The 15,680-nt window shown below is 31.9% G+C and overlaps 1 protein-coding gene across 1 annotated transcript in view; it reads right to left on the bottom strand.

Moving 5' to 3' along the window:
* LOC115884415 (protein Flattop homolog) overlaps window positions 1–9,270 on the bottom strand; it is a 169,435-nt gene extending 160,165 nt beyond the window's left edge. Inside the window, exons 1-2 of the mRNA XM_030902977.1 lie at window positions 9,204–9,270; window positions 8,869–9,143 (exon numbers count right to left, since the gene is read on the bottom strand). Coding sequence (XP_030758837.1) covers window positions 8,869–8,992 — 124 coding nt within the window. The 5' untranslated portion in view covers window positions 8,993–9,143; window positions 9,204–9,270. The remainder of the gene's footprint in view (window positions 1–8,868; window positions 9,144–9,203) is intronic.
* Window positions 9,271–15,680: the final 6,410 nt, after the last annotated feature.

Genomic DNA, 15,680 nt, shown 5'->3' with positions numbered 1-15,680 from the left:
TTTACTTTGAAACTAAAAGAACTGCCTACCAACTATTTATTAACATATTTTGGCTATACGTGCCACCCTGCGCCAATTTTTTAAATATTAACTATACTTATGCTTTTTTAACACAACACGACGCCGACGCGCGCGACGCCTAGTTCAAATTCTTATTATTCTATTATTTTTTACTACCCGAAACAGCGTATATCACACAAACCTCGTATACCTGAGTGTTTTAAAGTCTCAATAACTGCACTAGCAAAAAACTAAAATACTTAAATATTATGACAAAACCACGATTTCTATATTATTTTAATGAGATCAACATGAGAAAAAGAATTTCTGATTTCTGCCGTTGAAGCGCTGCGGTCGGAATTTGTTGAAATCAACTGAAATGCACCAAGCCTCTAGGAACCACTACCTCTATCCTTTTTTAATATTCCTATCATTAGTGTTAATTTTTGACAAGTTTTATGTAAATTTTTATTAAATAACATCTACAGATTGACAACTTTGACAGTACTTTTTACATTTATAACGATAACATCAAAGAAAAAGCATTCAACGGTATTAAAGTTTCTTATTAAAATAAATTACTTCAAATCTTCAAATCTTTCTTTTCCTTGTAATATATACATGCAAATAAATTACTCGAAATATACAAGGAAATAACTAAGCTGAAACTAGAGATCAAAGTTTCCGCAGAACAGATTTCAAAGGCTTATTTCCATTCTGTCATGTCGCTCTAAGAGTCTTATAAGTTCGACAATCTTCTTAGCTAAGGAAATGTTCCTTATTAAGGAAATACGCTTTAATAGTTGACTTCATATAACGTTAGGTAAATAAACGACATTCGCATAGAATATACTGTTTTATGCCTTTTATATAGACGAAAACTAATATCGGTGCCTCGAGCTCAATTTTTATCAAAAACATGATGGTGAAAACCGCACATCTATATCTGTTACAGTTTCGGAATTAAAGAATTTTTTTATGGAAAATTTTGTATTTTTATAAAAACATTTCCAAAGAACCTTTTTACGTAGAATTTAATGGTTTGAGTATAATTTTTTTTAAATTAATAATTTAAAAATTATCAACAGAAAGAATGATTTTTTATATGGGTATATTTTTAATTAATTGAAGATAATTGATAAAATTAATAATTCGCCCACTTTGAATAAGTAGGCTTTGAACGGCGCCGGCTGGAATGCAAAAAAATTCTAGCTGTGAGCAGTAATTAAAACTAAAATATAATTTGCAATTAGGGATGCAGAATTTTATAACAATTTAAACTATATTTTAACATCAACACATTTAAACTATATCTAATAACAATAAAAATTAATAGCAAACCAAGATATAAGATTTTGCTACAAGTGTTCCGCATGTCGACCGTCTTTTGTTATGGAAAACGGGACCGTTTTTGGACATTTCTCGCGGAATTCATTAACTCAGTGGGGGTGAAAGATACCCTCGCATAACCGCTAAGTACTTCTAGTTAGTGTCTAGATTATACAGGCAATTTAATAATAAGAACGTTTATTCTTCGGCAAAGATAAAAATCCACTAAGGATAACAGGCACTAAGTCCTGCGGCCTCGACTCCTGGTTGGGATTTTGGTTAGCTATTCAATTATTATTGTACCAGCCAGTTTTATTGAGCCACCCTGTACAGGGTGGCTCGAATTCGATGCTCATGATTGGGATTTCGGAAACCGTAAGAGATACAGGATCGGTTAAATGGAGGCAAAGTTGCGCAATTTGATGCTCAATAAAATGTTTTTGATATTGTATATTTGGATTTTTATTTTTTATTCTTTTTTTTTGCATAAAATATTCTGGTGATGGAATTTTCTGTACAAAACGTCGGCAAATATCAAAGTAACTATATATAGTGTTTTAAGAGTGATGAAAGGATTTAATTAAATTAAAAAAAAAATCAGGTTAGTATTTAAAAAAATTAAGTTGATGATGGTCGCCAGAAGCCGAAACGTCAGAGTCAAAATTTAATCACACAGAGTTATAGAGCAAAAAAAGTGGCCATGAAAATGTATTTTTCATTTTAAGTGATCTTAACAAATAAAGCCAGGAAACAATAGAAAACAAAATTGAAAATTCCGTTTTTTTCGAATATATTCGGAAAGATTCGGAATTTTTCAAAATGCAATACGGCATTTTATTGAGCATCAAATTGCGCAACTTTGCCTCCATTTAACCGATCCTGTATTTCTTACGGTTTCTGAATTCCCAATGATGAGCGTCGAATTCGAGCCACCCTGTACAGTTTAAAACTACTATTTTTTAACAGAAGACTTATACAAATCTGTAATAATCTCCACAGATATTACAATATTCTATCAGACTTTAGATATTATACGAAAACTCTTCGCTTACTGCTTCTCCCAAACAACTGTAACCGACAACTGAAATTATTCTAATGGATCCCGGCCCCCGTCTATAGCCGTATTACTCTTACCCCTTTCGTTTGAGGAGGAGGAGGCGTTTTGAAGACGGGAGAACTTTTCAAAGTCCTCAGCGATTCGGGAGAGTAATCGGGAGGAGCAGACATAGCGACGTCGTTAGCTAACAAGCTGCGGTTCTGTCAAACAAACGGATAATGGATTTTTTGTTTTTGTTTCGAGTCTAGACTTGCTAGGCTTTGCTACCATAGATTTGTTATTTGTTGGAAATGGCTTGAAGTTTACAGAGATGCAAAATGTAAGCAGGAGTTGTCAAAATTAAGTTTATTATTTTTCCAAACCAAACCACATATAATTCAGTTAAGAGGGTCTATTACGCTGTACTGTTCGGGTCGCTCTCGGGTCGCTCTCAGGGATCGGGTAAAGCGGGTGAGTGTCCGAAGGTAATATACAGGGTGGTCCGAAAAATAAGTAAAAAAGTTCGTATAAATGTATGTCGTAAAATGCTTAGTTTCGGAGATACAGGGTGTAGAAGTTTCATTTTTATTGCGATTTTTTCTAAATAATTTCTGCAGTAACGTCAATATTTGAATGAAAATTATTGGTGTCTGGGAGTTTTTTGACATGATAAATTTGATTTTGATGTCAATATGAGTCTTACTAGTAGAGGGCGCCACATACATATTTTTAACTGGTTTGAAAGTAATAACTTTTCGTCCGTACCTGTATAAAACTACTGAGTAAAAAAATATACATTTACGACGTTTTTTACGTAAAAAATATCTCTTGGAAAAAATTGCTATGAGTATCGGTATTCGAGATATTTGGAATCGAAATTATCAATACCTGTCGTCATTGACATAAATTAAACATGTTAACTAAATAGTTATTAGACTGAGATCATAAATTTGAAAGTTTTTGTGCCAAAAGTTCAACAGAAACTGTTTTATCATCATATTTTTGCAGAAAAATTTATGATTAATTTAAAAAAATAAAAATTTCCCAAATTTATTATTTCAGTGAAAAAACTATCTACTCAATAATGACATGTATTGACTATTTCCATTCTAAATATCTCGAGAACGGTTGCTCGTAGCAATTTTTACAAAGAGATATTTTTTACGTAAAAAATAACAGAGATGTATATTTTTCCCTCGGTAGTTTTATACAGGTACGGACAAAAAGTTATTACGTTTTAAAACAGTTAAAACACATGTAGGTGGCGCCCTCTACCAGTAGGAATCATATTGACATCAAAATCAAATTTCTCATGTCAAAAAACTCCCAGATACCAATTTTCATCAAAATATTGACGTTACTGCAGAAATTATTTAGAAAAAATCGAAATAAAAATGAAATTTCTACACCCTGTATCTCCGAAACCAAGCATTTTAGGACATACATTTATACGAACTTTTTTACTTATTTTTATCTGCAGAATATGCTGCCGAAGTTTCCGGAATACAGTTCGGACCACCCTGTATATCATATTTCAAAAATCTGCTTAAAGGTGGCTACACACACTGCTGCAAACTTGACAAGCATGCATGAACAATATTTTTGTACAAGCCCATGAATAATTTACCTTCGCCGCCACACGGTACATGCATGCTTGAACAAGCTTCAGTTTATGCCGCGAAAAAGAAGAAGAAAATCCGAAGAAAAAGAAAAAGGAATCCTGAAAGCATTTATCTTTTTAATAACGGCATCCTTATAGGCTTGGCTGTCAATTAATCTATACTTATTAAGTAAAATTGTGTATGCTGCATCCTTCTTCACCCTATCATGATATTCTGGAGATTTAATTCACAAAAGACACGGCTGATTTTCGTATGCGCGAATAAAATCTTCCAATAATCCTCGATTGCTCCTTTTCAGATCGCTAGGCATGATGACGACGCGACGTACAGGTCATTTACGATCACGAACTGAACTAATTGTTTGTACAAGCTGAATACATGTGGTACACACGTACCGTTTCGCTTGCGCAAGCATGGCTTGTCCAAGCTTGCTTGTACTGACTACCCTCGATACTACCACACGATCGAAGAAAAATGGCATCAAAGACGGCTGTGAATGACAATCGATAATAATTTTGTACGAGGTCAAACCCTAGACGTAATTTTCTTGGTCCATACTTACATCTGTTATATTCATTTTTAATCTTTCTATAATTAGTGGTAATTTTTGACAAGTTTTATGTCAATTTTTAGTAAATTACGTCTAGAGATTGACCTCGCCAAAATTATCATCGATTATCATTCCCCAGTCGTCTTTGACGGTGTTTTTTTTTCGATCATACGGTACTACTATAATAAACAAAATTGAAATGTCTGTGTGGTTTTTGATGTAAATGCATAAAATCCGAACATACGTTTGTAATTTTTTACCAGTTCTATGTCCAATATACTAGATGAACCGATTTTGATTGAACTTTTATTGGCAGATGGAAAGCGTTTGAGAGAGTAATCTTTTTTTGCCTCTGTGCCAATCAAAAAACAGTGTCACGTTGTGTATAGTTATAGTATGCTACCAGAAAAATATACTTAACTGTAGATGATGCTTTGATAATTATTGAAATGAATTTTGTGCTTAACGAATCATTATAGTTATTAATGATACAAGTTCGATACGAACATCATAATGAAACGCGTGTAACGTTACACAAGTTTCATTAAAAAGTTCGTATCGAACGTGTATCATTAAAAATTTAATCTACAACGCGACACGAGGGACAATCCAAAGAAATATGATTTAATTTAAAATATCAGAGATATCCTCATAAAAATTAATTAATTCAAAATTATCAGGTTATATTAGTCGACGCCGTGATAACCGTGCTTGTTGATTGTTTCCATTTTGACTTTGACATCCAAACCAAACCAAATCCAAAGTTAAATAATTAAAGTCATAATGACATTGTCTAATGACATTAAATATTATAATAACGATGAATAAAGATTTTAGATATAAAAATTGAAATCAATAAGTTTCTCCTTTCAATAAGTCTTGCAAGCAATTCTTCCACTACAAAAATTTATGAGATCTCATGTAAATCCAAGTCAGGTATTTTATTTAGTATCTATGGAAGCATCTTTTCGACAACTTTGTTATAAATTGTTTTTATTAAATTAAAATAGTGACCATACCAATATTAAACACCTTTATTTCTACAAGGTTCTAGAATAAAAAACTAGAGAATTTTATTTAAATGCATACCTAAAGTATTTACGAGGATGTATTTCAGGAAAATATTTTAACTTCTATAGGGTGGCTCAAAAAAGTGTGATTGGATCCGGATGATTTTTTTTAAATGGAACACCCTGTATATTATTGCAATTTTTGCTTCCTTTCGGATCACTTTATATAATCCTAAGATATGAGTAAATATATTTCGATAATTTCAGAGATATTAATAAATAAATAAAAAATATTATTTTTCAACCCTCCTTAAAAATTATTAGTTATTACAAATACAAGAACTGTCCTGAAATCAAAACTATATTAGGTATTTACTTTAGATGGTCTATATTTACTTTGCTATAAATATCGTAATCTTAAATCATACAAGGTGTTCAAAATTCTACGCCAAACTTTCTAAAATATGAAATAAGTTTTCTTTGTTTTTTAATTGGAATACCTTCTGTATTATTTTTTTATTAATGGAGAGTTAAAAAATGAATATTTTTTTGTATTTAAAGTATTTCACAATTTTTATACGTGCAGTATTATTTCATATGGCTCTTTCAGTATATAAAAAATGTTATTTTTTTAATCCTCCGTCTATTGAAAAAAAAACATACAGAGTGTTCCATTTGAAAAAAAGAAGAATTTTTAGAATTTTTAGAATTTAGAATGAGTGGGAGGGGGGTTAATCACTTCGACCTTACAGATCCATTGTGTCCCCCTTTCTTGAATCATAACTCATCATACAGTCCCAGGGCTTTGACAAAAGCCAGTATCTGGGACGGTTTTATAGAGGGTAGTTCTCCATCTCCAATATCAGTCGTACCAAAATTCATGGCACGAATGGTTGTCGTCTCGGCGCACTCAGTGATAAGGTGTACTGGTGTTTCCCCATCTTCCCCACAGAATCTGCATTCGCCGTTTCTTCTTAGTTTCAATCTACTGAGGTGTTCATTGAGGAGACAGTGTCGTGTTAAAAACCCCGTGTGTCGTGTTAAAAACCCCAATCCGAAGATTGTTCTTACTCAGACCCAGGAAGATCTGTGATTTTTCTTGATCATAAGCCCTCAGAAACTTCTTCGAGTGTCTTAGACCATTGCAAGATTTCCATTCCAGGTTGCGGATGGAATCTTCCAAGTTCTTGAGTTCCGCCTTGAGTTGGTTACCACTTGGAAAGCAGAACGGTTCTGGTCCAGTTAGTGGAGTGTTCGCTCCTTTCCTAGCTAGATTATTTGCTTTTTCATTGCCTTCTATCCCTTGGTGAGCAGGCACCCAGTGTAGGAGGACTTTGTTTTCTTTGCCTAATTTATTCAGCTTCTCAATGCATTCTTTGAGCAATTTCGAATTGATTGATACTGAGTTGATCGCCTTTAACGCTGCTTGACTATCAGATAAGATGGCTTTTCTTGTTTCCGATAGTTCCTATCTAAGATAAGTTGTACGCATTTCTCGATAGCGTAGAGAGCCTGTAGGATACTAGGGTAAGTGCCCATTGGTTCGGAGTAATTACCTCTCGGCCCAAACACTCCGATCCCTGTTCCCGTATTGGTTTTGGAAGCATCAGTATACCAAGTTATGGTATGGTCTTTTAACTGCTGGGCAAGCGTTTCGCTCTTCCGCTCCTTCTTATTGCTCAATACTACATTGACATGTTTGTGTGAAAAAAAGAAGACAAATTATGTTATATTTTAGAAAGTTTGGCGTAGAATTTTGAACATCCTCTATGATTTACGATTACAATATTTATAGCAAAGAAAGTTCAGCATCTAAAGTAAATACCTAATATAGTTTTGATTTCAGAACAGTTCTTGTTTTTAATATTTTTTTTAAAGGCTGAAAAATATATATTTTTAATTTATTTATTAATATGAGAAACTATCAAAATATATGTATTTACGCATATCTTATGGATTATGTAAAATGGTCTGAAAGGAAGCCGAAAATGCAATAATATACAGGGTGTTCCATTTAAAAAAAAACTCCCGATCCATTCACACTTTTTTGAGCCACCCTATAAAAGTTAAAATATTTTCCTGAAATGCATCCTAGAACAGACTTTAGGTTTGTACTATTGCCTGGCCCTGTATTGCTCTATTGTATACGGTTACTATAAATATTGATAGTTTATTGATTAGATCACAATTTATATCAACCTTTTTGCAACAACTAAACTTGAGACTAACTATAGAATAACTATAACTTTCAAAGACATGCATTGCAAGACTGGAATTTTATTTTTTCGATGTGGAATAACTATTTCTCTTCTAAAGACAAATTTCTGAAATATCCGTTAAACAAGATAATAAAACTCGAAATAAGAAACAGACCCGTCAAAATAATGATTTATTACTATTACTGTGTGATTCGTTTTCATGTCAATTTTATTCCCCGACTTCCAAAAAAGAAACTTTTCCTTCCGATCATAATAAAGCCATTTTGCAACAGAAAGAGAGAATTTTTTTATCATTCTCGATATTTATGGACCTAAGGAAAAAAAACTTCAAATCACGACTTTCTTGGAAAAGGTTCCTTTTTCTTTTATTTCATTCTAATCGTTTATATTTCTGTACGTTTTTCGAAAAACCTACCGAGAAAGGAAAGAAAATAAGAAAAAAATATATAACCATTAAATACCATAGGATCGAAAAAAAACGGCGTCAAAGACGGCTGGGGAATGACAATCGATAATAATTTTAGCGAGGTCAAGCCCGAGAGACGTCATTTACTTGGCGCATACTCTTCTCAGTTTTTTAATGGTGCTTACGGTCAGCTGGCCTTAAGGAGGTAAAAATTAAAAGAAAAGAATAAATTTGAATAAGTAATATTTGGCGACCTAATTCCGGAAAAAGCCGAACCGCTCCGAAATTATCAAAAGCTTTGGAGAGCGACCTTTGTAAGAATAGCGCCAAATACCGTATCATCGAAAAAAACGGCGTCCAGTTGGCTTGGAAATGACGATCGATGACATTTTCCATATAATTTTACATATAAAATGACAGCGATCTTCATTTCATAGCCATCGCTGACGCCGTTTTTATTCGATCATACGGTATTTACCTAGTCAAAATTAAGAATCTTTGACACCGTTTTTTTTTCGATCATACGGTAGTAGCCTTAGACTAAAGTAAGGTAGTAGCCTAATCAAGGGTAGTAGTAATAGTCTCATAAAATTGCATTATTCTAGCGCTTTTCATGTTTAAGATAAAGGATAAAAGCATTATTTTTTATAACCTGGATGTCCAAAATTTACTAATATTAGTCTAAAATAAACATACCTGTGAAGTTATTCCTGTGACCTGTGACTTTTACAGAGTTGTATATGATGGATGTGAAGAATTTCCATAAAAATAAAACATATCTGTCCTTTGTACACAAAATGCTCACTTTTGATGTAATCATTTCGTTTCAGCAAGCGAAGTTATGAGTCAGTGTTTGTGTTTACACGTCTAGGGGTCTAGGAGTAACTGCGAAGAAGCAACTGCGAACAAAGTATTTATTATTATATAACCATTTAAGGTAATCCGACGCTTGATTTCATGCAAAACCATGGCTAAAATTTTTAAAATATCACAATTTGTGTATTAGATCAACCTACTCTGTGTAAACTTACATTATAATATAAGAACTAAAAACCGATGAACTAATAAATTTGATCCAAATTTGATCTAAAATAAAATGTTTATTTTGAAATGTCAAACAAAAAAAATTCATAGCCACCTAGGTATACTTTTCCGGGAGTATGCGGTGTGGAGTGTGGAGAGGATATAGGCATGAGCAGTACTATCGACAGTTCTGTTATTACCCAATATCGATAGTAAAAATAATTATTAGTATAAGAATGGGCAATCAATTAGAGTTTGGTATTATAAAATACTTTGTTTAAAATATAACAATTAATAATTTGTAATACATACTCTTAAAAAAGAATAAATTTTAATTTTATATTAAAATATGTTTTAAACAATTTTTCTTCTTCCAATTTCGATTATTTTAAATATTTTGATATGATTTATTATTTATTGTTCTACAGTATGTCCCCGGATTGTCTTTACAAAAGGAAAATTTTTTTAATATTGACATTTTGAGAAAAATGCATTCTTCATAAAAAATGTTGCATTCCATAAAATGGTTAATCCCGTTTATACTTAAATTTCCATGCCGTTTTGGAGAAAGTTAAGAAAACCATAAAAATATAGTTGAATTTTTTCTAAATCCTAAAAATCAAAAGGCGTTTCTATGGAAATATCAATTCAATTTCATTCTTTGATAAATGGTTATTATTAATTTTAGTTAACCTAATAACCTAATAAATATATTTTGAACACCCTGTATCATTTAACTAAAATATCTTTACATATATCTTTTTTTTGATCTCTATAAAACTCTCCTACCAAATTTTAGTCCTCCAACTTCAGAAACAATGGCACCACTGACAATTTTTTACCACATTGCAATTTAACATTTGTTTAAACAAATTGAAATATTACAAAAAGTATTAATTTTAGGTATATAACATTATATATAAAAAAGTTATGAAATTTTACGCAGAATATAAAAATAAAATAAAAAATAGGGTGTTGCATTTAAAAAAGCATATGTTATATTCAATACACTTTTTTGAAGCACCTTGTATACTCTAGAATAATTTTGAAATGTGTATCTTAACCTTTTCCTATAACTTTTATATTTAATTTTTTTGTAAACCTTGAAACAATTGAGATAATGGACTTTACTCTATCGTTGACTCACTCTGTACATATATCGAGAAACTATGGTTGTGGCTCGTCGAATTTGACACTCTATGTCAGTTTAATAATATATTTTCGTACTTTTATGCTTAAGCTTGATTTTCATGCATCCGTTGTCCGACGATAATATAAAGTATTTTATATTACACAACTGTAATTTACTGCCCATTTTTAAATGTAATAATAATTCTTTTATTATCGATATTCGGTATCAACAAAACTATCGATAGTGTAGCTCATGTCTATATCCCTTTATACGCGCAGAGCGCAGTCCAGCGCAGGATCTTGATTTGAGGAAATACCTAGGAGGCTATGATTTTTGTTTGATTTTTGACATTTCAAAATAAAAAGTTTGTTTTAGCTTAAATTTATTAATGTGTCGGTTTTTGTTGATAAATTATTTGCTGTTATTTGTCTCTGTATATGATATTGTATAATACCAGGTTGTCATTTCTGACCTCGAGCGCCGATTTTCGTATATGCGAAGAAAATATCAGTACAAGATGTACTGAATAAAGAACAGAGATAAAGAAAGAACGGCAAGTATTTTTAATTTATGAAGCACTTCGCAAGCAAACGCAAGACTTAATGTTAATCTTAACGGAAATTTGTGTGATTATTTGGAATACAAAATCATGAAAAGTGAATATTTAGTGTGTGTCGTTGGGCAATCTTCACATGCAGCATATACAACTGAATCAGTAACAGAAACAACTTCACAGGTATGATTAAACTAATTAGTGAATTCTAAAACGTTCTGTGCGTTACGTTCCGTGCTAACTAAGTGCAAATATTTTAAGGGCTGGTAGTTTTCGATAAAAGAAACATATTTTTTATATCTCTTTACCGTTTTTCAAATAAGTCCAAAATAACCGAGTTATTTTACTTTGAAAATTTCCAAAAGAAATGATTTTTTTGAGGGGTAAACCGCTGTCAAATTTCTGGACACTAATACCACAAATAATGCCAACTGATACCACGATTAATACCACTAATATCAAATAGTGCCAACATCTTGTACACCAAAATACATTAGCGGTTTACCCTTCGGATTTTTTGTTAAATTTTGAGAACCACTGTGTCTTTTCTGGGTTTTATTTCTTGTAAATTTAATCTACTACTTATGTTGTCATATTATCAAAAAATTATGTTTTTTAACTAAAAACTAAAAAAAATTCCGAAATTTTTTACAAAAAATTCCAAATTTAAAATTTTTTTATCGAAAAATACCTCATAATCTTGATTTGCACTTATTTAAGACTCACCCTGTATAGGTTCGGTTGACGACGCAAACGAGAAAAATTAAAATATCTTTATTATAACGTAATTTTCGCCTAAATGCCAATTGCAATATAATTTTCTTTTTATTTAAAAAAAATCTAGGACGTATTTAGTAGGTCTTTTATAATCTTCCTCGGTAATTCCCATTCTCTACTTCCGCTAAAATTCGTTCGCTATTGTTCGAAAATCCTCTTCCATTTTCCATCTTCTCTATTTGGAAATGTCATTGGTTTCTCTACTAGACCATAAATATTCTAGATACAAAATCTCTAGCATAATACTAAGTAGTTTCAACATTGTTCTTCTTACATTTTCATACTGTATACAGGGTGTTCCAGAAATAAGTGCAAATATTTTAAGGGGTGGTAGATCTGGTCAAAAGAAACATTTCTTCTCTTTACCGTTTTTCAAATAAGTCCAAAATAACCTAGTTATTTTACTTTGAAAATTTCCAAAAAAAAATAATTTTTTGCTAAAATTTTGAGAACCACTGGATCTTTTCTGGATTTTCTTTCATGTAAATTTGAGCTACTACCTATGTTGCTATATTATCAAGAAATTATATTTTTTAACTTAAAATTTAAAAAACTTCCAAAATTTTTTTTTGCAAAAAATACCTTATGGACGTGTTTCTGAGGCCGAAATATACTACCAGTTAAAATATTTGCACTTATTTTTGGGACACCCTGTATAAAGGGAGGGCAACCTCTCGGCATTTAAGGATACACATGATGGTGTGATCAGTTTGTCTCAAGTACAGGGTGTCCAAAATTCGAGGGTGACCACTGGAATTTCGGAAACTCTAAAAGATTTTTAGAATTTTAGAATTTAGAATGAGTGGGAGGGGGGTTAATCACTTCGACCTTACAGATCCATTGTGTCCCCCTTTCTTGAATCATAACTCATCATACAGTCCCAGGGCTTTGACAAAAGCCAGTATCTGGGACGGTTTTATAGAGGGTAGTTCTCCATCTCCAATATCAGTGGTACCAAAATTCATGGCACGAATGGTTGTCGTCTCGGCGCACTCAGTGATGAGGTGTACTGGTGTTTCCCCATCTTTCCCACAGAATCTGCATTCGCCGTTTCTTCTTAGTTTCAATCTACTGAGGTGTCCATTGAGGAGACAGTGTCCTGTTAAAAACCCCGTGACAATCCGAAGATTGTTCTTACTCAGAAAGATCTGTGATTTTTCTTGATCATAAGCCCTCAGAAACTTCTTCGAGTGTTCTTAGACCATTGCAAGATTTCCATTCCAGGTTGCGGATGGAATCTTCCAAGTTCTTGAGTTCCCTGAGTTGGTTACCACTTGGAAAGCAGAACGGTTCTGGTCCAGTTAGTAGAGTGTTCGCTCCTTTCCTAGCTAGATTATTTGCTTTTTCACTGCCTTCTATCCCTTGGTGAGCAGGCACCCAGTGTAGGAGGACTTTGTTTTCTTTGCCTAATTTATTCAGCTTCTCTATGCATTCTTTAACCAATTTCGAATTGATTGATACTGAGTTGATCGCCTTTAACGCTGCTTGACTATCAGATAAGATGGCTATTTCTTGTTTCCGATAGTTCCTATCTAAGATAAGTTGTACGCATCTCTCGATAGCGTAGATTTCTGCCTGTAGGATACTAGGGTAAGTGCCCATTGGTTCGGAGTAATTAGCTCTCGGCGCAAACACTCCGATCCCTGTTCCCGTATTGGTTTTGGAAGCATCAGTATACCAAGTTATGGTATGGTCTTTTAACTGCTGGGCAAGCGTTTCGCTCTTCCAATCCTTCTTATTGCTCAATACTACATTGACATGTTTTCAAAGTTGTACGTTCTTGGCATATCGTCCACTGGGAGTTGCATGAGTTGTATTTCCTTTTTGAGGGTGTTCCAAGCCCCTGATCTGACAATTCTCCCAGTACTAATTCCGTTAGTGACCATTCTAATCATTGTCGCATTGGCATATCTACCAATGACAATGTGCAGTGGTGTTAGATCTAGAATGACCTCCATTGCTGCTGTTGGACAGGTTCTCATGGCTCCTGTGATGCAAACACATGCTAGTCTCTGGACTTTGCATAGGTTTAGCCTTGCCGTCCGTTGCTCTAGTTTTGTGTACCAGGCAACTGCTCCATAAGTAAACTCTAAAAGATACAAAAATGTTAAATTATATCAAGGTTGCGCAATTTTATGACCAGTAAAAGCCTATATGAAAAGTAAAAAAAAATATTTCAATTTCACTAAACACTGACTATAATAATTGATAAAACCTTAGATAAATCTTCCATTCTACCGGTGCATCTCAAAAGTGGCTCACCCCTATAACTTTTTTTAGATAAAAAAGAACGAGATTTGGTATGTTAGTATATGACATAAATTGTATAGGATTGATTGACGTATCCAATTGTTTTTGGTCACTTTCTGTTTTACCGGAAATGACTACAACTTTTGATTTTTAAATGGTAGAAACACAGATAACACATAATCCAGATGGCTCCTTACGTGTTAAAAATTGTCACCCCAATTTCACTCCAATTTGGAAAAATATTGGAGTGACGTTTGAATAATCTGAAATTTTTAGATTCCTTTTCTAACTTTTTGGGAGGTTTCCGTTTTGCACAGATGTCGCTTGCACTTCAGTTGCAGTGGTTGCCAAACGTTATATCGAAATATATTTCATTTCATTATGAATATATAAAATTAAAAAATTATGTAATTTATAAACATGAAATAGATATGGATGTTAGGTAATACCGATGTTAAATTAATATATAAATATTTAACTTAATACGTACATTATTATTTTATTAATTTATCGTCACACGTCATTTACCAGCTGCCTAATTACGAAAAGTTTCATATGATATTAACTCTAAAAATGATCTTGAAAACAAACAACAACAAATAACTCCAAAGAAATAACTACATACTAGTATAATAATAACTGATAATAATGACTTTAATGGTATAAAAGCTTGATGAAGGTAATTATAAACATTATTTTGAGTTTGTTTAATAAAATATAGTATACAATATAACTAAGCAAAATCAAACAGTTTTAGACAAACTTCAATACAAGATTCAGAACTCGGCATCGCGATAAACAAGTAAAATTGTACATTCAGGGAACTCGTTTAAATATTATAGGTAAGTAATATTTTCACAAAAGTAAACATAAAGTACTATAGAATATTACCTGTGATAAAATGTTAATACTGATGTATATTTATTCTAATCACATTTAAATTTAAACTCAAAATTTTCATAAAAAGAAAATGATAATTTTTCGTAAATATAAAGTAAATAGTATTACATATTTCAGGTTGATTGACAAATACTCTACAGTTGATTAGAGCCCATGATGATGCGAAGATAATTAATATCACCTAACTTCAAGAAACCAGTGTAAAGAAGTTTACATTCACAACTCATCTAACCATTATAGGTAATAATTTACAAAATTAGTCATTTTTGATGATAATATTAAGGTACTTAGGTACATTTTTATCTTCTAGATCAGTAATGTCGTCATAATTTAAATGAACTCACAGATAGCAATGGGGCACTGCACCGAAGCAGTATTACAAAATATGTGAAATAAAACTGTAATACAAATTGCTCTATAAAATTTAATAGAAATAAATTTATTTATGAAAATTAAGTTATGAAGTTTTATTTTTCCTAGGAAAAAAATAACATTTATATTTTGATCAATTTAGAACATTACAGTTAAAAAAATATGTGTTAGAATAACATATTTTTAATAAAATTGCAGCTTTTAATTTTTATACTTTTTTGCTTTTATATCAATAAGAACTAACGTAAGGAACAATTCATATTTATACTATGAAAACACATGCATATTTTTTGATGTTTTTAAAACCAGTGAATGATGTTGAAATATATACTACACCTATTATTCTTATTAACTAACTTTATAGCTAGACAGTTGAAAATTTTACAGATAATTAATGTATCTATGTTGCCGCTATAAGAACAAATACTAAAAACAGAATTAAATAAATGTTTATAAATAAAAAAGTACTTTCACTAAACATTATCGTTTAAGTAAGAATTT

This window comes from Sitophilus oryzae, unplaced genomic scaffold, assembly GCF_002938485.1.
Source record: "Sitophilus oryzae breed Bouriz unplaced genomic scaffold, Soryzae_2.0 scaffold_247_pilon_pilon, whole genome shotgun sequence".
NCBI classification, from domain to species: domain Eukaryota; kingdom Metazoa; phylum Arthropoda; class Insecta; order Coleoptera; family Curculionidae; genus Sitophilus; species Sitophilus oryzae.
This window is presented reverse-complemented; position numbering and strand designations above follow the sequence as displayed.